General features: G+C 37.7%; 1 protein-coding gene across 1 annotated transcript in view; it reads left to right on the forward strand.

Annotated features, from left to right (window-relative positions):
• The window catches only part of LOC126157063 (nose resistant to fluoxetine protein 6-like), a gene marked incomplete at its 5' end in the record, with an annotated part of 297846 nt that overhangs the window by 117307 nt on the left and 154525 nt on the right, over positions 1–26014 (forward strand). The window contains 2 exons of the mRNA XM_049916350.1: positions 5417–5622; positions 24166–24383. Of these exons, the coding sequence (XP_049772307.1) occupies positions 5417–5622; positions 24166–24383 (424 nt within the window). The remainder of the gene's footprint in view (positions 1–5416; positions 5623–24165; positions 24384–26014) is intronic.

The following is a 26014-nucleotide window of genomic DNA, read 5'->3' on the forward strand; positions in this document are numbered from 1 at the left end:
CTGAAGGGAATTGACACCATGAATCCTGTAGGGCTGTCCATAAATCTGTAAGAGTATGAGGAGGCAGAGATTCTTCTGAACAGCATGTTGTAAGGCATCCCAGATATGCTCAATAATGTTCATTTCTGGGGAGTTTGGTAGCAAGCAGGAATGTTTAAACTCTGAAGAGTGTTCCTGGAGCAACTTTGTAACAATTCATGACGTGTGATGGTGTCGCATTGTCCTACTGGAATTGCCCAAGTCCGTCAGAATGCACAATGAACATGGATAGATTTAGCGGATCAGACAAGTTGCTTAAGTACGTCTCACCTGTCAGAGTCATATGTAGATGTATCAAGGGTCCCATATCACTCCAACTGCACACACTCCACACCCTTACAGAGCCTCCAACAGCTTAAACAGTCCCCTGCTGACGTGCAGGATCCATGAATTCACGATGTCTCCATACCCATAAACATCCACCGTCTTGATACAATTTGAAATGAGACTCGTCCGACCAGGCAAGATGTTTTCTGTCATCAACAGTCCAATGTCAGTGTTGATGGGCACAGGCGAGGTGTAAAGCTTTTTGTTGTGCATTCATCAAGGGTATACGAGTGGGCCTTCAGCTCCGAAAGCCTATATTGATAATGTTTCATTGAGTGGTTCCCAAGCTGACACTCATTGATGGCCCAGCATTGAAATCTGCAGCAATTTGCAGAAGGGTTGTGCTTCTGTCATGTTGAACAATACTCTTCAGTTGTCATTGGTCCCATTGCTGCAGGATCTTTTTTGGGCTGTAGCAATGTTGGAGATTTGATGTTTTACTGGATTCCTGATATTTACGATACACTCATGAAATGATCATACTGGATAATCCCCACTTAATCGCTACCTCAGAAATGCTGTGTCCCATCACTCATGCGCTGACTATAACACCAAATTCAGGTTCACTTAATTCTTGATAACCTGCAATTGTAGCAGCAGTATCCACTCTAACAACTGCGCCAGACACTTATTGTCTTATATAGCCACCGCCAACTGCAGTGCCGTATTCTGTCTGTTTACATCTCTCTGTATTTGAATATGCATGCCTATACCCCTTTATTTCACACTTCTGTGTAGAAGTATGCCTTTTGGGTTGAATAATGCTCTGGCAACATTCAAACAGTTGCTGGATGGAACATTGAAAAGACTGAAATCACATCGGCGTCTAGTATTTTTTCAAGAAATATGTGAGAGCATAGTCAATGCCTGAAGGAGGTATTCAAGGGATTACAAGCAGCCCATTTGACCCTCAGCAAGGGAAAACGTCATTTTGCACTGGAGGAAGATAGCTGTTGGGGTCATATCACTAATAAGGGTGGTTTAAGAACTGATCCTCGATTAGTGCAAACAATAAAAGATTTACATCACCAGGAACAACCAAAGAGTTGCAATCCTTTCTGGGCTGCACAAATTATTACATGAAGTTCATGAAGAGGTTTTGGATATTGCAAAACTACTTATGAAACTGCTGAAAAAGGTTGTTAAATTCATGTGGTCGGAGGAATGTAAGAAAGCATTTGTTGAATTAGAAAATGTGTTAATGTCAAATCCAGTGTTGCTGTTTCCAGGCTTTTAAAAGGAGGCCGCATTAGCATGTGATGCCTCAAATTATGTTCTTTGGTGTGTTTTAAGTCAGGAAGTGGGTCGTCAGGAACATCCTATTGCCTTTGCATCAAGACAGTTAGGAGACTGGAGGAGGTCCTTTCAGTGATACAGCAGTTAGTCGTTAGTAGTGGGAGGCTAGTAGAGGCCTTGCATGTGTTGTAAGCCACTTCTTTCGTAGATGAATTACATTTCCTTATGATTTTTCCTCTGAACCTCAGCCATGCATTTCCCTCCCATTTGTTTTATGTGGTCATTCCTCTTTAGATCTACCGTAGTTACTATTTCCATTAATGTTTTGCAGTAACATGTTACACTTATTTACATTCAGATCAACTGCCAGTCCCTGCATCAATCACCAATCCTCTGCGGGTCTTCCTGCAGTTCACTGAGTCTCCTGCCATTGTTACCTCCTTATAGACGACTGCATCTTCTGTCAGCAGTCTCGTGGAGTTTCCAATTTATCCACTAGATCATGTCCTATCACACTTCCTTGGGATACCTGTACTCCCAAAATTATTTTTACATCTGTCAATTCTGTTCCGTATTCCGTTCCGGATCTGCCTTCAAGAAAATCTTAAATCCAGTCACAAACATGATCTGAGACTTGATAAATTTGATTTTTTTAAATAAATGACAGTGTGGAACTGTATCAAATGCCTTCCTGAAGTCAAGGAACAGAACATCAATATTTGTTATGATAACTACAGTGCTCTGGATCTCATGGATGGACAGAGGCAACTGAGTTTCACAAGATCTCTGTTTGCAGAATCCATGTTGGTTTTCACAGAGTACATTTTCATTTTCCATGATCATAACAATATGAGAGCATAATATATGTTCCACAATCTTACAACCGATTGAAGTCAGCAATTTAAGCTTATAATTATGATCATTTGAGCTATAGTCCTGCTACCTCTGGTGCCTACTACTAAAATGGGAACAAGTTCTTTTGCGTAGTCTCTTTAGAATCTTACAGGTATCTCATCTGGTTGTGATGCCTTTCTATTATTATGTGATTGTAGTTGCATTTATATTTTGTGACCAATTATCCTTATATCTCCCAGTTCAACATTCATGTGATTACTGAAAGGAGTCACCATAAAATGCTCCTTTCTGGTGAAATAATTTTAGAAAACTGAATCAGTATTTTGTGCTTCTCTCTGTCATCTTATGTTTTGTTGTCAGTAAGGTCACTGAGTGACTGAATAGATGATTCCAATCCACTTATTGGCTTTACATAAAACCAGACCTTCTTAGGGTTCTAAGTTAGATCAGAAATCAAAATTTTACTTTCGAATGTTTGTATGAGGCAATACATTTAACACAACATGGCTATTAAGGTTGTTGACATTGTTGGTGATTTACTAAAATTTCTCTAAAAACAAAGGAAGACAATGGTAGTCAAATTTGCCTGTTACATGTGTGTTTTTAAAATGGATCATATGATCATAATTTATACCATGCATACTGCAACATCTTTTTCAATTTGTTTGCATCTTCAGCTTACAATATTAGTAAGCTGATCCTTGGAAAGCCTTTCTGAATCAACATGGACTTAATCTTTGATATGATGTAGGAAAATTAATAGATTGATGAAATATTTGGTGTCTGAACTGACCCTATGACTGTATCAACATGAATCCAGTATAGCCTGCCTAGGATATGGTGGCCAATGCACAGTGACCAGTTTTCATCCGAAGCTCTAGGCGAGTTCCTTCCTTTATTGGAAAGGGAGGCTGGTAAGTGTTTTCCAACATTTGGCCAGTCATCAATGGCAGAATTGATGGGCATGCCCTGCAGTCTTTCTTAAATGATTTTACAGAAACTATTTGATAAAAAAATTTCACTTTTACTTTACTTATAGCTTTATATGTCAGGTTTATGATGCTGTGTCCATCACTTCGTTAATGGGCATGGTTATTGTGGTATTTATGTGGAAGTAAGACACTACACAAAATTCAGAAAAGAGTGCAATGAGAAACAGAGGTTACTGTGATTTTGCATTTGGTGCATATTACATAATATGTTGTTGCATATGAAATTCAGCTAACATACTGATTTTTTTTTTTTAGACTTGGCTAGAGGTATCTGTCTGTCACCAATAATTTGTGATTGCACTGCACCAGTGATAAAGCCAGGGTGAAATACTGGTATTCACAACATTCCTCATATTTCATAAATGGTTTCAGATATTGAAATGAGATTTCAGAAAATGATAGGAGGTAAAGAGGAGAGTATTTTACTATTTTGTTATTATGTAAAACTTCATTATATACCATGATATTCCAATAACTACAGACTTTTTGGATGAAAGAATGTAATTTTTAAGGGCCATCAACAGCTTGTGAAATGAGAAATGCGGTGGGTTTTGGAACAACATAAGTAAAACATTACACATTTTTCTGTGCCAAGGATATGATTTTTCATAAGTTACTGACCTTACTTTCCTCAGTTCCTCACTTAATAAACTTCTCAGTTCCTCACTAATTCTCTTACAACTGTGTCTGCACAATATGTTAGTAAGGTGAGACTGTGTAAATTCCACTGTGTTTTTGCAGAAGAAGCAAATTTTATCATGGCAAACAGAGAAATGTGTAGGTTTTACTTAAAATTCGCCATTCATCACATTTCTCTGAAAGTCACAAATGGCTAATAAGCCAGCCAAAATAAATTGTTGCATTTCTGGCGGAATTCTTTTTTAGATACTAACAAAAGCAGAGGTGACAGCAGATCTTTTTGAATGGTCACCACACAAGTGTGGGTGTGGAGGGGCCCCACTTAATATTTCCAAAAATAGTGAGTGTATGCTACAGTTTAGAATGGCACTTCCTATCCAGCGCTCAGCGTTTCACCTACAATGCCTGCCCATAACTCCAAATATATTACACTCCTCACACATGTCCTGCCATCTACAAATCTACCAGCCATGGCATTGTGCATGGACTATAAACCCCCAGACCTGCAAGTGGAAGATATATGGACATAATTATATGTGTAACGTTGCCCATGTCCAGTGAGGGTGCATGCGTGGGAAAGCTAATGATATCACATACTGGTGATGTGAACATCCATAGAAGGCAAATTAAGGCCACCCAGTGGCTGACTCAGTTTAAGTTTCAGTTACCTGACTTCATCTCTTAAAGTGAACTACAGCTGGCTCTACTGTTTACCTGGGATGATTTAGACTTGTGTTGCACAGTGATTCTGCTTGTGAGCATGTGGTTTCCAGACCACAAAACTTATTGGGACTTTGCTTGACATTATAATTTCAGTATGTGTATATAATGATGTAACAGTGCTTGGACTTATATAAATTTCTATCAGGAACTATTGCTGATATTATTCTTAGCAAGAACTATTATTGTTTGGTTTGTGGACTAAACAAAAATCTAATCTTTTTTTACAGTGAGTTTATTTGTGTTTCAAAAAAACATTGATGACCCTAAAGTGATAGTTACAATAATGATGAAGCATATTTGACCAAAATACCTATCAGTAATGTAAACCATTGCTTCCCCTGTTCGATAAAGAAATGTTTTGTTAGCACATTTGGAAAGATGAAGCAAATTACATATAAATGCATTAAAGCTCAATGTATCAAAGAATGGTGCAGTTATTATCATCGTACTCTAAGGATTTCTTTAAATTAACGCACACAGTCAACACCCCTTAATAGCTCTTGGTAGTGTACTAGCAGATTTTGCCTTTGATGAAAAACAGTAGAACCCACTCAAATCCAATTGTAAATAATTAATTAACCGTAATGCATTTCTTTCTGTTTCAGTGTTTGACTCTTCAACAAAAGTACCAAAAGGCATTATAACAGGTGGTGGTACTGACCTTGGAGTTTTTGATGAATGCATTGACATACAAGGAATAAAAACACAGACTGGCAAATTTAATGGGCAGCACTGTCTTGCTGATATCACATTTTCGAATGAGCTACATGCAAGACAAAATAAAAACAATAATGGGACTCTAAGCAGGATAGTAAGTGTGTGCTGACATTATTATTTCATGTGCTAAAATTTCTCCCTAAATATATTTGTAAAATATCATGCTGCTTCTGGTGAAACTATTAATAATGATGAGAATGTTGATGGTAATGATGATGATGATCAGTGATGAGACGGGTTTAGACTCATGATATTCAGCTCTTTAGTGCTCTTCCTACAACCTTTTGAGATGAGTGGTGTTAAAAGTAGTAAAATACAAAAAAATGTAACAAGAATTAAAATATAACAACTTCCTAAAAATCATGTATTCGTGCAAACCCCCCCCCCCCCCCCCCACGCACACACACCCATGTTTGAATTATATAAGTGAGTTTACTGTTGCCACTCCCTACTCATTACATCATTCATTCATTCACACATTGTGTTTCATAAATCCTGCCATGAAGGACAGAGTTCAGGACGTAGAAAGAGTCAAGTTATGCACTGACAGACAGAACCAGCATTTGCAGGCTCCCTCTTTGAAACATACTAACAACAAAATACAACTAGCACAGATCCATTCACACTGATATTTATGGGAATTATTACTAGATTACTTTACACATAAATCAGAAGAAACTTAGCTCTGTGACAAAAGCCACAACTCCCCCTCTTACTACTCTGCCTTATATCTAATATTTGAAACAAAGCACCTATGTAACTTTACATGATTATACACTGATAAAGCCAAAATCTGTTTAATACAAACACTAGAGTCCAAATTTTGCAAAAATTTATTGGTGTTGCAAATGCAGTGTTTTCTTTCTTTTTTACTTTTGTTTGCAATATAATGGGAATTTCAGTTTTGTACTTGATATCTGTTGATAACCTAGTATAGATCTCGTACCAGAGAATAATACTCCATTCTGAATTCTAAACAGGATTTGTGGTTTATATCTTCATCCCACCATCCTCTGCCTGCTTATTTTGAGGTTATACAATAGACCACATCATTACCTAACCTACATAAAACCTTTTTAATTGTTATTTAGTTTGAATAAAATCTTCCTGGACTTCCATCCACATAAAATGGTTTGACATCCATGAGCATTATGATGATGCTCCTTGGGCATTGTCAACTGCTAAATGAGTTATCACTTGACTTATGCCTCAGGAGTACTTGGCTGAGAGCTTGGGAAGTATAACCACGTAACATAGCTGGAGTACTGAAAAGATTTTAGTTAGTCATACCATTGTGAGGCCAAGTATACATAGTTATTAATTTGTCAACATAATTTCCTTCTAGTGTGTTCCTTGAATCCATGTGAACTACCTATGACCTCAGTGCAACATTTTGAAGAACCACATTTAAGAACTGTTTCCAATCCCCCTCCCCTTCTTCCCCCTTTTTTTTTTACAAATTCTCTTTTTTACTATTAATGTGCTTGGAAAGCTATCTAATACAAATTATTCAAGCTGTATATGAAAGCTGATAAACAAATTTTATTAATTTGATGATGCTTACAGTTACTTAGTGGTTTGAATGTGACTCTTTATGTTTGATTTGTAGCAATTGAAATAACATTTGATTTGAGTCTGAAAATACTGGTACACAATTTTGCTACTTACAAGGTCTGTTCAAAACATTCCAGAACATTCATAATTTCTTGCCAATGGTGTGTTGGCATCCCTGCATATGCCTGTGTGTAATGTGTGCCTGCCAAAAGTTTCATTGTTGTATTCATGTTAGTTATTGTTCAGTGCTGTATTGATTAGAACATTGTGTTGCATAGTTTGCTATTTTGAGATGGCAGGGTTAGATGAGCAATGCGTCTGCATTAAATTTTGCATGATACTCAAGAAAACCTTTACAGAGACACCCCAAATGATAGAGGAAGCCCATGGTGATAAGTTCTTAAAATGTACTTGGTGTTATGACTGGTCACACAGTTTAAAAATGGTCAGATGGAAGTTGCAGGTGACCCTTAGACATCTACTGACAATGCTCATGTTAGAACATCAATGAAATTGTGCATGCCAATCAAAGACTGACTGACTGAGAGATGTCAGAAGAACATAACATTTCAGTTGGATAATGTCTTGAAATTCTGACAGAACATCTTGGAATGCATCGTGCTGTCACCTAGTTCATCCCATGGCTCATGAATCAAGACCACAATCTGTGAAGAGATTTTGGATTGCACAAATGAGAATGAGGTGTCCCTTAAGAGACTCATAACTGGTGAAGAGACATGGTCCTACAGTTATAAGGTTGACACCAAGGTTCAGTCTTCACAATGGGTCAGAAAAGGTTCTACAAGACAAAACAAGCTCGTCATGTCAAGTCAAATGTCAAAACCATGCTGATAGTTTTCTTTGACTTTGAAGGATTATTTAATCAAGAATTCATGCCACAAGGACAAACTGTTATTGGATGGTACTATCAGGACATACTGCAATGCCTGCAAGAAAATGTGAGAAGGAGGTAGCCTGAATTGTGATGAGACAATTCATGGCTCATGTATCATGATAATGTACCTATATATTCATCCCTGTTGGTGTGTGATTATTGCACAAAAAATGAAATCACTGTGCTGCCTCATCCTCCATACTCTCCAAACTTGGCCCCAGTGGCCTTATTTTTATTTGCAGAGTTGAAAGCCCCATTGAAAGGATGAATATTTGCTATGATAGATGAAGTAAAAGAAAATTTGCAGATGGCGTTTCGTGTGATCCAGCAAGAGGTGTACCAAGAGTGCTTCTGGAAGTGGAAACAGCATTGGAAGCAGTGTATCAATTGTGGAGGAGAGTATTTCAAAGATGACCTCACACAATAAGTGAAAGGTAAACACAGAAAAATTTTATGAACAAAGTTCCAGAATTTTTTGAAAAGACCTTGTACGTACAGGATGACTACAACTTAGGTCATCCCTCAGGAAATCTGTAGTCCATTTGGCAAGAGAATATTCATGGCAACTGAAGTGGACTTAGTCATGACTAATCACATAGCAAAATTTCATTTACAGTTCTATAACAGTGCCTCAGTGTTGTGGCAGTTACAGCCAAGTATGATTTTCAGTCACTCCTGACAGCAATCTTCTGTTCTTCACAATCGAAAGTGGCAACAATGCTGCCAGCTGTCTGTTATCCTGTCTTTCTACATGGAGTATGAAGTATTGAATGTTGGTAATTGACTCTCTCCAGTCAGCACGTGCCAGCAAGTACCTGTGAGCAGCTTCTCTCTCACACTAAGTGTAGTCATTACCAGCTCAGTTTAGAGAGTTCTACAATCTGTTCTATCAACTCAACTTACAAGTAATTCTTCTGATTGAGTCACAGCTCAAATAAAGCTTCTTCTTTGACTCTGTTCATCTCTTAGGTTTTACATTGACAGTCTAATAGATTTTAATATGCTTTGGGTGTATGGATATTAAGTGCATTTATTGCTACTGGTGAGAGAAAAGAGGAGTTCTTGTTTCTCAAAATAAATACAGGGCTACTATAAATGGCGCATACATTTTTGAAACTGTATATTTTTCAAAGTATTACATGTAGAAATATGATTGATGCCTGAATAGAACCATAATCTCACCAAGTGTGCATTTTGCACTCTATGATGTTTATGAGTGCCCTTCTCATCACACAGATCATGTCCAAGGGTTAGTCAGGTTCATTCCATACCTTACGTAGCAATATCCTGACAATGGTTATCACAGCAACATTGGTGCATACTCAGAGCTTCAGTGATCTTGGCAGGGGAGGGGGTATGTAAACACAGTCCTTAATGTACCCTCAAAGGAAAAAGTCACCAAGTATTAGGTTAGGAGACCTGGGGAACCAAGAGAACAGTCACATCATTTTCACCATTATGACCAATTCAGGAATGCAGAGTTTCATTGTTTAGGTAGTGAAAAACATTGATGCTCATATGAAGGGGTGCCCCATCTTGTTGGAAGATGAAATTTTTGGAATCAACAGTCAGTTGTGGAAAGAACCAAAGCTGCAACATTTCAAGGTGAGAGGTACTGATCACAGTCTTCACACAATAGAAAAATGACCCATACAACTTCATCTATGTCATGCACAGAAAACATTAGCCTTCAGTGAAACTGATTCATGCACCACAACTGCATGAGGATGTTCAGTGCTCCACACTTTACACTGTGCTGCTTAACCTTTCCACATAAATGGACGCTTGCTGCACCACTGAATATTTACTTGGAGGTGAAATGTTAATCCTCAAGTGCTTCCTACATTGTGATGTGTAACTACAGGTCCCAGCCATAATCTTTCAGTTTTAATTGTTGCATGAGCTGCAAATGTTATGATTTGAAAAGTAACCACCATTACAAAACCTTCCACACAGTTTGGTGCAGTGTTCCAACTTCATGGCTTGCATGGACCATTGCTTTTTGGACTGTGTAAGAAACTTTCCCTCATCCTCTCCACCTAGTTGACTGGCAATGCTAACTAATGGGCCCAATGGAAACTTGGGGACTTTACAGCTATATTCACATATCAGTCAAATTTGTACAGGTAACATTTTGAGAAATATTGAACTTCAAAAATGAACAAATCAATTTATGTAGTTTTGTATGTCAAATCACAATCTTTAAATTGAAACAATTTATAAATCACCGAAAATTTAAACAGTATAGTCCTTTGTCAACTGTGTCTTCATTCTTATCCTGATGAGTATGTTTTCATTATGGCAGACATAAATCGAGACCAAAGGCTAAAATATTGCTCCAGACAGAATTCAGGGAACTGTTTTGCTTTAATGATAATACACTTCCAAATCCAATCAACCAACTGCCATACAGCTACACTACCATAGATATAATGGCAACAAAAACGAGAGATAAAGCAATTGATTCCAGTCAGGCTTTGGTCATAACTTTTCTGCCTATGATATGATATTGTTAATATACCCGTTGTAATGGTCACCTAGTCGTAGAAATTGCTAATTGCTATAATCACACTATTTCACTCCCATTTACGGAGCTTGTTAGCACTTGATGTTAGGTTGGCACCATTAAAATGCATTGTGTTGTGGTAATCGCTGCTACTTGCTGGATTGCTGCTGTGTCTCGATGCTGATGCTGGCTCTAAATCTGATTGTCTAGGGTTAAAAACATGAGGTCCCGTGTTTTTATATGCTTTTGATGATAAAGAACGAGCTAAACCAACAAATATGTAAACTTCAAATATGTATTACTCTGGTGGCCATCTTAATTCCACTGTCCACCAAAGACCATGACACAACACAAAGTAGTACTTCCTTTACATGTTCTTTGCATTGTTTATCCACCTCAAACAATAACACACAAACACACTTTACCAAAGTGACATTCCGACTGCCTCTTGACCTTTCTTTTTTTTTTTTTTTTTTTTTTTTTTTTCCCTTTATTGTGTTTCAATTCCCCATTGGGGCAGGCTGGCAGCAGCATAGGCGCTGCTCTTCAGCCGAAAGACAGAACAAAACAATAGAAGACATTGAAAAACAGCAAAGGAGAGAATAAGGTGAACATAGATATAAAAAAGGGGGAACAGCATGGAAGACAAAAAAAAAAAAAAAAAAAAAAAACGGGGTGACTGTAAAATGGAGATAACAAAAAAACTGTTTAAAAGTAGCACATATAAAAAGCTACACACGGCGACGGTTAAAAGAACACAAGGCACAGTATGACTGGAGCATAAAAGTAGCGACGGATGGCATAGCACATAACGTAACACTGACGGCGAACCTCAAGGCAGGACACAATTAAAATCACATCTCTTGACGCACACGAGTAACAGCACTAAACACAACACTGATGTGGCACACTGATGATGAGCAATACAGAGGATCTGCCAGGCGCTAGGAGATGAGGGAGACCTGAAGAAAGGAGGGAGTGGAAGAGATGGGGGAGGTGAGCAGGGGACAGGTGAGCAGGGGGCACCTCTTGACCCTTCTTGTTGCTTGTATTTATAACATTGTCAAAGAACTACTAAAAAGAGATATAGTTTATAAGTCACATGTACATCTGTTATCATAATTTGTGCAGAAAAGTTATTAATTTGCATCAAGTGACATAATTTAACATGTTATTAAAATGACAGACAGATTTGTTGACTTGACAGAATAATTCTTTGTTACAAAAAGGCCATTTTTTAGAAGTTTGTCAATTGACTTCTCTACTTTGCATAAATAAGTAAATAACGTGAATTATTAAGAATTACATTGGTTTTTGTCCAAAATGGGATTGATTTCGTGAATACTGAGTGAAACCGCTCCTAGTGAACAAATAGGTTTCACTGGGTGATTTTTATTTAAGGAGATCCAAAATACCTAAGTTGGCCACTATTTTTCGTACTTCATATTAATTATTTAAGATGAACTTAGTGTTTTTACATGATGACAATTGCTGTATCAGTGATCAAGTGATATAAACTTTTGTGTGGGTCAGTTATTCAGTATAATTTAATGGGTTGACTGTTTATGGAGACATGTTATGCAATCATTGTTAACATACACAATAACTTTTCTATAATCATAAATACTCGTTAACTGGTTGAATTTGGAGGGTAATGCATACTTCGGTACAGTAAAGCCTTTAATATGTTCCGTTACACCGTGCTGGCTGCCAGCAAAAAATCTTACTTGATGACACACATAAATTTAAAACAGGTCAACCACAATGCCCTACAATGGGGGTGTTCAGGTATCCCATGGGAGGATACAAGAAATGAGCTGACATTATACGTTAAAATCTGAGAATTTATTAATAGACTTACTATACTTCATGAAAAATCCAAGACTGTGTCCATAAAGAAAGTGTAAATAGCACAAAAGTTCCATTGATAAAAGCAACCAATGAATCATTCAAATCTGTCTGTTTTCCAGAGTACCTAAAGCAAGCAAAAGTAATATCCACACTTAAAAATGGTGATGTAAAAATGTGCAAAGTATAGACCAATCACTTCACTGTCCATCATTTCCAAAATTATTTAAACAATAGTGAGGAACGGATTAATGAAGTGTCTAAATAAATTTAAATTTCTTTGCAGTGAATGACATGGTTTCAGATCCAGAAGAGGTGCAGAATATGGGATTGCACAGTTTACAAAAGTCATTTTTGTGGTTGTGGATGAAAGTGGTAATGTCAATGGAACTTTCTTTGTTTAGTCAAAAGATTCATCACTGTTAATCATAGAATTTTACTGCATAAATTAGAATTGCTAGGAATGTGAGGTGTGGCTAAGAAGTTGTTTAAGTTGTACTTGAAAAACTGGGAGCAGTGAGTTGAGATCTCACATACTTCAAAAGGATTTCTGTTAAAACACTTTATCAGACCCACAACACATTAATATAGGCATGCCAAAAGGGAGTGGACTAGACCCAATCCATTTTCTTATTTGTTGTTGTTGTGGTCTTCAGTCCCATGACTGGCTTGATACAGCTCTCCATGCTGCTCTATCCTGTGTGAGCCTCTTCATCTCTGAATAACAATTGCAACCTTCATGTTTATATTAACAATTTCCCACAAAGTTCCAGAGAAAAAATACTGTTTCCTGATGACAGCAACATAGTTATCATATCTAAAACTCCAACACAGTTGACAGAAAAGGCTGCTGTTGCCCTTTAAGATGTCCACAGTTTGTCACTGAAAACTAAAGTAATTTTAAATGTAAAGAAGGTTAATTGTATATACTTCTGGTTGAATAAGAACCATGCACTTGGCAGTTATAATGAAACTACCCCTATTTAACACGTTGTAACTTGGAAACTAACTGCAGTATGACAACCAAACTTGGTAGCGTTAATGTCAAGGACATGGGAAAGAGAAATAATGCAGAATCAATTCAACTGAAATACTTTTAATGTGCTGCTATGGTACATCATACCATTACATACTGGTACCATTACTGCTACAAAAGGGGATCAATATGGCGCCCATGAGTGTCCAGAAGGGTCTGAAAGTGCAGGATTGCATTCTGCATGACAGAACAAAGCATGTCCGTGGGTATGCTAGCTACCTCTCTTGATATGCTGTGCTTCAGATCAGCACATGTATGAATGTTCTGTTGGTAAATCCTGTCCTTCAGGTAGCTCCACAAGCAGAAATCACAGGAAATGAGATCATGTGATTGTGTGGCCAAGCATTTGGAAATGATCGGCTGATAATTCGATCATTTACTAATGTGTTTCAGAGAAGCAGGTGAACTTCACAAGTGATGTGCATTGGGGCCCCATCTTGCACGAAAACTGTTGAGTCATACAGAGGAACTTCATGCACAGTGACTGGAGGTGGAGATCCCCACACTCAGCAATTCTCCCATCAGAGAAAAATGAGCTTCATCTATCTGTAGGATGGTCCTGGGCCAGTCCTTGTCAACTTCAATCCCTGCAAGAAAGTGGAGAGGGAAGTCAGCACATCATTGTGCATCCTGTGGTGCAAGCTGCTGTATGATAAGGATCTTGCATGGATACCATCTGAGAATGGTTTGAAGCACCTCCCATACAGTGGACCATGGAATGTTCAACTCTCATGACACAACACACACACTGCCTGATGACTGGGAATTGCCTGCAGCATTGTCTGCCACAGCAACAGTGATTTCATCAACCACCTGTGGTGCAACCAGTCCTCGGCCTCTTCCCAGAGTGATGCCCAGTTCTCCAGTCGATTCAAACTTATTCATCATGCTCCGAACAGCAGGTCGAGAAAGGGAACCCTTCTGTAAACCTTCCAGCTGGCAGTATTCTCGAAGTTCACCTGCAGCACTACTGTTGTTTTGATAATAGAGCTTCACCATTAATGCCCTGCTCCTTTTGTCAAGTTCATGTTGCGTGTCAAGAGCATTGCGACTGGTCAGGTGTGTGAGGCTATGAATATGATGACTGATCACAACACCTGGTGGCCATAGTTGGAAATGGATGGTGGCACTGTGACACATGCAAATCATGCACCCCATACTCTGGGCATTAATGCTATAAAATTTGGTACTCATACAGAAATTAGTTTCCATGTTATAATGTGTTAAATACGGAAAGTTTAACTATAACCACCCCATGTTAGACTATGTAATGAATATCAATTTCTTGAGATTGAACATAGGCTGCCAGTTGATGTGGATAGAACATGTAAAGGCTTTGGCAAAGAGACTATCCACAGCATGTTATGCTCTTTGCAATATTTCATGACTCAAAGTGACTTATTTTGGATATATACATTCAGTCCTCAAATATGGAATCTGTTTTGAGGAACAAGCACTGGGAACATATAGATTGTCTTCAAGGTACAGAAACGAGCTGAATGGAAACAACAAATATCAGCAATAGGGCCCACTGTACTGATTTATTCAAAAAGCTAGACTTTCTGACTGGCCCCTAGATATAGTTCCTACTTAAAGCCAAACAGGAAAAACAAGTCAAAAGTCAGAATAATATGCTGTATAACAGCTTAAAACTGCACAACAGACTACCATAGGAAATTAAGGGTGTAAATGATCTCCATACCTTTACTCTCAACTACAAATATATTGATTAAGTAAGAGCTGTTATGCCATAAATTAATCTTAAGACAGCTATAGAAAGCCTCTTCATATTCATGAATACCTCATGTATTAAGCAACACTGACATTATTATAAATATTGTAAGATTAGTTATAAGAACTGTAAAGACTGTACTAATCTATGCATATTTATTTAATAAAAAAACGTTGTACTGACAGTTGAAGATTTCCATATAATTTGTATTGTTCTATGAATGAATAAATACATCAGTCAATCAATAAGTCAATCAAACATGCCACTCAGCAATTACTGAAAGTAAAGAAAGCTCCTGTTCCATGGTTAAATACAGAACTGTGCCACATGATAAATAAATCAGATGGAAGTGAAATCCAACACCCAAACTTAATTAAGGATACAGAAAATGTAGATTAGAGTTAAGCAAAATGTGTGCAACACAAAACTGGAATGTTCCAGGTTCAGTCTGGGTTTCATATGCATTTAAAAAATTCCAATAACTGTGTGATTTTTAAATGGTAAAGTAGTATGGCAGGATACAAGTGGTTACTGGCTCTCCATATGTGAACATATCTGATTTAATCAATATAAACTGGATTTGTTAACCAGATACATCAGATGATAGAATATGTATTCTGAAACTGATAATACATGTTGTATGAATAATCAACATCAAGCCTAAAGGAGTCAGTAATCTTTCACATAATAAAATGAATTTTTGCTATACCAGTCAGCTCTCAAATTCCAATAAAACAACAGCAAGAAGATACCACTATCACGACAAATGTGTTTGTCTTAAAAAATGTTTCCACGTGAACAGTCAGAAAACCATCATGAGAATCTTTTCTGAGATGTGATTAAAAATGATGCAAAAATTGTTATTCTAGTTACTAAAATTGATTCCTCAAAATTACCATACAACTACAGGTCAGCCAGCATATTCACAATGTTCACAACATATAAAACCTTGACTATTCTAACACTGCTTGATTTCAGCAATCTTTTGATAATCTTGATTTTCATATATTACTTATAAAAATGAAACAGCAGAATTTGTGAAACAGTGCAGTATTGTTGGTAACAGCTGTCTTAAAAACAGATAACAATAAGTTATCTGTGAGTTGGAGAAGTCATCATACAAACAAGTGTTCTCAGGAGTCTCCACAGGTTCAGTCCATGTTTCATTGTTTTTCTCCATGTATATGGTGATTATAATTAAAGTTCCAGTTTCAAAATGCTGAAAAACTCAGAATGGCATCAAATTTGAATAGAATATTTTCAAATAAGGGAGAAATACTAGGGAAGAGAAGAAGAAGAACCAATATTGCAGAATGTGGGTAATGGAAAATCCACTTGGATATCAACTGGTACCACTTCATTCTGCACACCTTGTGATGTGGGTTGATGACATTGTTTATCATAGAGCTATATTTTTTTGAGGAGATGGGTCCTGCATGACCTGTTACCTGTACCATCACTGGTAAATGCTACGAGAATCATTTGTGCGCCAACAGCATTCCAATCCTTCAGCAGCATGGTTTTGTGGGTAGGTTGGTTTTTATGTGAGATGGCACTCCTCCACACAGTGTACAGCCAATGAAGCAGTTGCTTTAGAGACATTTTGCAAATGCTAGAAGTATCAGCCATCATTTTCCTTCAACCTGCCCATCCAAATCACTTGATCTTTATACGAGTTCCTTCTGGCTGTGGGATTATCTGAAAGTCATTGTATTTAGTATTCCAATTACAGACACAGCTTAACAGAAGCCACACAGTGTGAAGTGCATTCTGAATGTGACCCATGAGACACTTTGACCTGTCATGGGACATACTGTTTCTCGATTTCAATTTGTGGCAGAAAACAGTGGAAAGCATACTGAACAAGTCTTGAGCCAGCCTCATAAAAATTTAAAAATGATTTCATTGTTGTTTTTAATGCAATTTTTGGCCTCAGGACAATTGAAGACTGATTGTTCCATCTGATGTTGTTTGTCCTTGTCTTGGTAGATAGGCTTAACAACTAACAGTGCCACAATTGTTGAATGCCAAACTTGTGTTGCCATGCACATTGTACAGTATGGTTGGTTTAATGTGTAACTTACACCATAGCCATTGTACTGTAATTCATCTGACATTTGTAGCCAAACCCATTTACGCTAAGATGCTTGCTGTGCCATCTACTGGGAAAATTTTTGGGCAGTATTCCATTAACCCTTAACATGCCAGGTGTGGTCTCACAGACCACTAGCATTTATTGTTACTCTATTGCTGATGCATAGGATGGAGTAGGAGATTACAGCCTAGCCTAGTTGTTTTCCCTGAAGCTGCCGTACTTTTCTTTGTCAGTGGTCACTTGAATGTGATGTGGACCTATGCTGTCACTGCTTCTTTCGTGCTAGCAGTCACTGAGACTGCACCTGAGACTTTGCATTTTGGATTCAGTACCCAAGTGTTTGTCCACTGACTTTGAGGAAACCATTTTAAAATGATTTGAGGACAGTTTAAGAAGTGATGTTGGATTAGACAGTGACAACAAAATTGAAAGTGAACATAATTCAGAATAGGAACAATGCGAAAGTGAAGATGAATTTGTTTGTCACCAGTGAATGCCCTACAAGAAACAGGTGATTAAAGTAATGAAGACAAAAGCATAGAGACTGAATCCTTAGCTATAGGTTGTCCTACAAATATATTTAATTGACAAATATTGCTGGTCATTGAAGCTTCTTCCAATGATGCCAAATGGCATTATTTTTCTGCATGTTGGACATAAGTGGGAGAAATGTGCTTGTCTTTCATAATTCCTACAAAGACAATACTCAAGTGAGCCACTTTGATTTTTTGAAGAAGTTTGCAATCTCATTGGTGACACAATAGAAAGATTGGAAAAACGCAAAACATGCTCCACCTGTGACTCCAAAAAAAGAAGAGAAAGCTGCCTTATATTTGTCATTGTTGCAAGAAGCCAATCTAACTTGACTTCTCAAAAAAAATTTCCAACCAATGCAAAGAAAACCTCTGATTGTGAGAAGGAAACTAAAAACCTGAAAAGCAATAGTGTAATTTTCATTTTTTGGATGTTTTATGGGAGGGTTTTTATGTCTTTATTGTTTCATGTGCAATACACAATAAAATATAGCAAAAAGTAAAATTTACACTGCAGGGTATTTGCGTTTTCATAGTATTAACTTTATACTGTAATATTATGTTCATTTTGTACAGTTTTTTATTTAAATGCATTTTCTTTTGTAAAAATAATTTGTGCGCCAACAACATTCCAATCCTTCAGCAGCATGGTTTTGTGGGTAGGTTGGTTTTTATGTGAGATGGCACTCCTCCACACAGTGTACAGCCAATGAAGCAGTTGCTTTAGAGACATTTTGCAAATGCTAGAAGTATCAGCCATCATTTTCCTTCAACCTGCCCATCCAAATCACTTGATCTTTATACGAGTTCCTTCTGGCTGTGGGATTATCTGAAAGTCATTGTATTTAGTATTCCAATTACAGACACAGCTTAACAGAAGCCACACAGTGTGAAGTGCATTCTGAATGTGACCCATGAGACACTTTGACCTGTCATGGGACATACTGTTTCTCGATTTCAATTTGTGGCAGAAAACAGTGGAAAGCATACTGAACAAGTCTTGAGCCAGCCTCATAAAAATTTAAAAATGATTTCATTGTTGTTTTTAATGCAATTTTTGGCCTCAGGACAATTGAAGACTGATTGTTCCATCTGATGTTGTTTGTCCTTGTCTTGGTAGATAGGCTTAACAACTAACAGTGCCACAATTGTTGAATGCCAAACTTGTGTTGCCATGCACATTGTACAGTATGGTTGGTTTAATGTGTAACTTACACCATAGCCATTGTACTGTAATTCATCTGACATTTGTAGCCAAACCCATTTACGCTAAGATGCTTGCTGTGCCATCTACTGGGAAAATTTTTGGGCAGTATTCCATTAACCCTTAACATGCCAGGTGTGGTCTCACAGACCACTAGCATTTATTGTTACTCTATTGCTGATGCATAGGATGGAGTAGGAGATTACAGCCTAGCCTAGTTGTTTTCCCTGAAGCTGCCGTACTTTTCTTTGTCAGTGGTCACTTGAATGTGATGTGGACCTATGCTGTCACTGCTTCTTTCGTGCTAGCAGTCACTGAGACTGCACCTGAGACTTTGCATTTTGGATTCAGTACCCAAGTGTTTGTCCACTGACTTTGAGGAAACCATTTTAAAATGATTTGAGGACAGTTTAAGAAGTGATGTTGGATTAGACAGTGACAACAAAATTGAAAGTGAACATAATTCAGAATAGGAACAATGCGAAAGTGAAGATGAATTTGTTTGTCACCAGTGAATGCCCTACAAGAAACAGGTGATTAAAGTAATGAAGACAAAAGCATAGAGACTGAATCCTTAGCTATAGGTTGTCCTACAAATATATTTAATTGACAAATATTGCTGGTCATTGAAGCTTCTTCCAATGATGCCAAATGGCATTATTTTTCTGCATGTTGGACATAAGTGGGAGAAATGTGCTTGTCTTTCATAATTCCTACAAAGACAATACTCAAGTGAGCCACTTTGATTTTTTGAAGAAGTTTGCAATCTCATTGGTGACACAATAGAAAGATTGGAAAAACGCAAAACATGCTCCACCTGTGACTCCAAAAAAAGAAGAGAAAGCTGCCTTATATTTGTCATTGTTGCAAGAAGCCAATCTAACTTGACTTCTCAAAAAAAATTTCCAACCAATGCAAAGAAAACCTCTGATTGTGAGAAGGAAACTAAAAACCTGAAAAGCAATAGTGTAATTTTCATTTTTTGGATGTTTTATGGGAGGGTTTTTATGTCTTTATTGTTTCATGTGCAATACACAATAAAATATAGCAAAAAGTAAAATTTACACTGCAGGGTATTTGCGTTTTCATAGTATTAACTTTATACTGTAATATTATGTTCATTTTGTACAGTTTTTTATTTAAATGCATTTTCTTTTGTAAAAATAAACTTTAAAATTTATTTGTATATGTTTTTTGTATGGTATTAATGTAACCGTTCACATGAAAAAATGAACTGTTTCACTGAAATTGTTGACTGGAGTTTTGATGACTTTTTAAATATAGTGGTCTGTCAGACTGCACTTTGGGCAGTGTGTGACAAAAAAATAGCCTGCAAAGCTAACAGTTAAAACTTGAGTTCATTCTGACTGGCAGTTAATGTTTTACAGTGTTTTGAATCTGAAACTTTACTTACAATCACCCTGCATATCATTGATACCTGATCACAGCTACAGTCTTGCAGTTATGACTTATATGCTAACATCCAACTGTATTTGAGTGTCCTTTGTAAGTTAATTGGTTTCATGTTCCATGGATCATTTGCGTGATTACTCATAATGATGTGGCTTGAATCATTTTTTGTAAATATGCAACAAGATGGACTTTTTTTTTTTTTTTTTACAGATGTAAGTTAGTAACTCCTACCCACCACCTTTTACGCATTACAATAATAGAAATTCTTTTACAACAAAAAACTTCTTCAGTTTGTTTGTAAATATTGTTTCTGTCATATCGGGCATGTATGTATGTGAGCCCCTGTTCTCCCATCTTACACGTCAACCAGTAAACAACACAACTTCTCTCAGTATATATTACAACCTAACCCACACTGTTACAACAAAAGATAATCAGAGCCAGTTTAATATTCTTTGATATACAAAAATATGCTTCCCATACAAAGTTTCCGGACAGGAAATATACAACTAATTAACTCTCGAGCAGGAGTGCCCACATATAAAGTGTGCCAACCACAAGTTACATTGATTGGTACTATTACATTGCTGTTTTAGAGTTGTGAACCCACTTCTATTCCTTCAGTATTGCTTCAGCTAACACAGAAATAAGGTGTGTTGTTATACGTCCAAGTTAGCACAGTATTATAAGATAAACAGTGACCAGGTGAGAACAAATTTATGATCTGTGCAAGAAAATAACCCAAATTCTGATCTAGCAGCACAACCTTCTAATGAGGAAGTTGTCTACAAAATAATTAGTAATCAAATAAGTGTTTAGGTGGGATATGATGCAACTGTGTGGTTTAACGCTTCAAGTGGATCATTACTTTGCAGTAGCACTTGTATGCAGCAACAGAATGATACAATGAAATTTTATTTTATTTTTGCTTATCCAAACAATGATTTAGCTTATGTAATATAAGTTTATTTTATCATTGTATAATTAAGCTACAGGTAAAGTGTGAGTTTCCTCATACATGTTTACCTTGTTAATATCAAGACACCTGTCCTTTACATGTGTGTAAAATACATCACGCAAAAATCAAACAATGGAAAATCCAGATGGAATATAACAATACCAGAGAAGGAAAGTCACCACTCACCATATAGCAGAGATGCTGAGTCGCGATAGACGCAATAAAAAGATTCACACAATTAAAGCTTTCAGCCATTAAGGCCGTTGTTAGCAGTAGACACACATACACACACACACTCACATAAACGCAACTTGCACACACACCTGCAGTCTCAGAGAGCTGAGACCACACTGCCTACATCACGCACCTGCACATGTTATGAAAATTGGCATGCCCACATGACTTAATATGAAAAAATGACAATATTATGAAAAGGATAGATTGCTACTCACCATATAGCTGAGATGCTGTCACAGACAGGCACACTTTAATATCTCCGCTATATGGTTAGTAGCAATCTGACTTTTTCATAACATTGTCATTATTTCATCCTGGATTTTCCGTTGTTTAATATGAAAGAATTTATAATGAGCTCTTCAATTGAGCTCCTGCAATCTTATTCATGTCTTTAGAACTGCAGATGTTTTAATCTCATTTTTGTTACCTTTCAGTCAAATAATTTCAAGTATTTATTTCATAATCCTGTACCAATATTGCATAACAAGCTTCTTCTCTTGGAGTAATCATATACCACATGTTATGATTCAAACTCACTATCCCTCTTCAGTATGTTTAAGTCCTTTTACATGCTTGACAGTGAAATCTCTTCTCTTTGGGTTCAATATGAAGCAAACATTGTAATAATTCCTACTGTAGAGAATGAAACCTCTTAGCCTAAACATAACTATTTTGATCATTGTGAGAAGTTAAGAATGTGTAATGAATCTAGGTATGAATGCAGACCCCTGACTTGTGCATACAACGCATTACATCTTTGGTCTTCAAGTACACCTAAACTTTAACTTCTCATGGACTCTTTTTATTTACTTGAACAGTAACTTTGTGTCTGTTGATAGATTAGACTCTTTGCTCTATCTTCCCATGCAGAGGAACAATTCCCACACCCAGTGGGGAGATCCTTTGCAGAATTTTGAAGGAAATGAGAAGAGTCTATGCATCCTCAGATGGTGTTATTGGGGGTACATTATTCATGAAAGGCAGGAATACAGGTTTAAATCTTGGTTCAACACACCCTTTTAACTTGACATATTTGACAATTCTATTGTTACTCATAAAATTTGTCTTGTTTTCATTTGTATGAATAGTGACTAACTAGTACCATTTGCTGTGGCATGTGGGAATAAATCTTAATTAATGTATGTGAAATATAGCGGTACCATAAAAGTTTATCAAGTTCATGTTAATAAATTTGAGATTGTTGTTCTTCATAACATTAATTTTAATTAACATGGAGCTTCATTTTACTCTGCCCCATGTAGGTTTACTGATAGATGACTGTGGTGAGGCTGTTATCTAGTAATTACTCAGTTAGTGAAACATGTTCTACACACATCAAAAAAAGTTTTGCATCACTTTGGTTCCAAGAGTTCCATAACCTGTACAGAAAATTGGAATAGAGTTCAACATAAACATCATTTCTGCCTTTTTATTGCTCATGAAAACCACACATTGTATGTTGTACCACCATACAGACATGTTTGATAGGTTTCATGCCTGGAGAACATGCTGGCCAGTTCTAGTTGAGCAATGTCGTTATCCTGAAGGAAGTCATTCACAAGATGTGCACAGAGGGGGGAAAAATTGTCATCCATGAAGATGAATGCCTCACCAATATGCTGCTGATATGGTTGCACTACTGGTCAGAGGATGGCATTCACGTATTGTACAGCTGTTACGGCACCTTCCATGACCACCAGCGGCGTATGTTGGCCCCACATAATGCCACTCCAAAACAGAAGGGAACCTCCACCTTGCTGCACTCACCAGACAGTGTGTCTAAGGCTTTCAGATAATTGGCTGTTTGAAGGCATATGTGACACTCATCGGTGAAGAGACCGTGATGCCAGACCTGAGTGGTCCATTCGTCATGTTGTTGGGCCCCTCTGTACCACACTGTATGGTGTTGTGGTTGCAAAGATGGACCTCACCATGGACATTGAGATTGAAATTGCACATCATGCAGCTTATTGTGCACAGTTTGAGTCGTAACAAGACATCCTGTGGCTGAACAAAAAGCATTATTCAACATGGTGGAGTTGCTCTCAGGTTTCCTCCGAGCCTTAATCCGTAGGTAGCTGTCATCCACTGTAGTAGTTACCCTTGGGCAACCTAGGCGAGGCATGTCATCGGCAGTTCCTGCCTCTCTGTATCACCTCCATGTCCGAACAACATCGCTTTGGTTCACTCTGAGATGCCTGAACACTTCCCTTGTTGAGAGTCCTTTCTGGCACAAAGTAACAATGTAGACAGGATTGACCCATGGTATTGACCATCTAGGCATGGTTGAACTACAGACAATACGAGTCATGTACCTCCTTCCTGGTGGACTGATTGGAACTGATCAGCTGTCGGACCCCTTCTATCTAATAGGTGCTGCTCATGCATGATTGTGTACATCTCTAGGCGGCTTTAGTGATATCTCTGAACAGCCAAAGGGACCATGTCTATGATATAATATCCACAGTCAACACCTGTTTTCAGGAGTTCTGGGAACCAGGGTGATGCAAAACTTTTTTTGATGTGTGTATTTTGTAAATTTCAGACACCCTTATTCTAAAAGCTACTTTGTGACTATTATATGTTGTTGAAAATTAAACATGACAATGGAAGTTCTGTATTACAGGCAGGCATTGGAATACTAGACCTGGAAACTTTGACAGTGGCCTTATGTGTGCCCTCAAGTTGTTCATCCCAAGACACTGCTATCCTGGTCCAGGAGTTAATAAATGCTTCTTCATATATCAGCAATACACAGTTGGTGCAAACACAAACGCAAGTGGACCCACTCAAATGTCATGTCAAAAACTCCATGTCATTAAGAGCAGTTGACTGGGCTGCAATGTAAGTCAACTACCATTCCTTCTCAGTTGATTTTCACTGTAGCAGCACTAGTTTAGTATAAAATCAGTAATTATGCAATTTCTAATAATACAAAATTTAACTAGAATCCTCAATTTAATTTTTTTATGCTTGTGAAATGAATATAAAGTATCCTATTCTAAGTTTATACACTGTAGAAATCAGATCAAAATATGTGCTTCATTAAATAATTATTATTATACAAACTTTTTAACTGAAATATTTAACTTCCAAAAAGTGCAACTACTGTGCCATCTTGAATAAATATACTTAATTGAATTTCATATATGCTATTTTACATTGAATAGATTACAAGAACTGGTCTACTCACATAAATTAAGAATCATCACATTGTTAGAATGGGCAACTGCTGGAATGGTCAATGAGTGATTAATGGCTAATTTTACGAGGTGCATTCGAGTTCTAAGGCCTCTGATTATTTTTCTAATTAACTACTCACTTGAAATCAATGAAACTGGCATTACTTCTCGATGTAATCGCCCTGCAGCCGTACACATTTTTCACAACGCTGATGCCATGATTCCATGGCAGCGGCGAAGGCTTCTTTAGGAGTCTGTTTTGACCACTGGAAAATCGCTGAGGCAATAGCAGCATGGCTGGTGATTGTGCGGCCACGGAGAGTGTCTTTCATTGTTGGAAAAAGCCAAAAGTCACTAGGAGCCAGGTCAGGTGAGAAGGTAGCATGAGGAATCACTTCAAAGTTGTTATCATGAAGAAACTGTTGTGTAACGTTAGCTCGATGTGTGGGTGCGTTGTCTTGGTGAAACAGCAAACCCGCAGCCCTTACCGGACATTTTTGTTGCAGTGCAGGAAGGAATTTGTTCTTCAAAACATTTTCGTAGGATGCACCTGTTACCGTAGTGCCCTTTGGAATGCAATGGGTAAGGATTACGCCCTCGCTGTCCCAGAAAATGGACACCATCATTTTTTCAGCACTGGCGGTTACCCGAAATTTTTTTGGTGGTGGTGAATCTGTGTGCTTCGGTTGAGCTGACTGGCGCTTTGTTTCTGGATTGAAAAATGGCATCCACGTCTCATCCATTGTCACAACCAGCGAAAAGAAAGTCCCATTCATGCTGTCGTTGTGCGTCAACATTGCTTGGCAACATGCCACACGGGCAGCCATGTGGTCATCCGTCAGCATTCGTGGCACCCACCTGGATGACACTTTTCACATTTTCAGGTCGTCATGCAGGATTGTGTGCACAGAACCCACAGAAATGCCAACTCTGGAGGCGATCTGTTCAACAGTCATTCGGCGATCCCCCAAAATAATTCTCTCCACTTTCTCAATCATGTCGTCAGACCGGCTTGTGCGAGCCCAAGGTTGTTTCGGTTTCTTGTCACACGATGTTCTGCCTTCATTAAACTGTTGCACCCACAAACGCACTTTCGACACATCCATAACTCCATCACCACATGTCTCCTTCAACTGTCGATGAATTTCAATTGGTTTCACACCACGCAAATTCAGAAAACGAATGACTGCACGCTGTTCAAGTAAGGAAAACGTTGCCATTTTAAGTATTTAAAACAGTTCTCATTCTCGCCGCTGGCGGTAAAATTCCATCTTCCATACAGTGCTGCCATCT

This window comes from Schistocerca cancellata, chromosome 2 (assembly GCF_023864275.1).
Source record: "Schistocerca cancellata isolate TAMUIC-IGC-003103 chromosome 2, iqSchCanc2.1, whole genome shotgun sequence".
In the NCBI taxonomy this organism is placed as follows: Eukaryota; Metazoa; Arthropoda; class Insecta; order Orthoptera; family Acrididae; genus Schistocerca; species Schistocerca cancellata.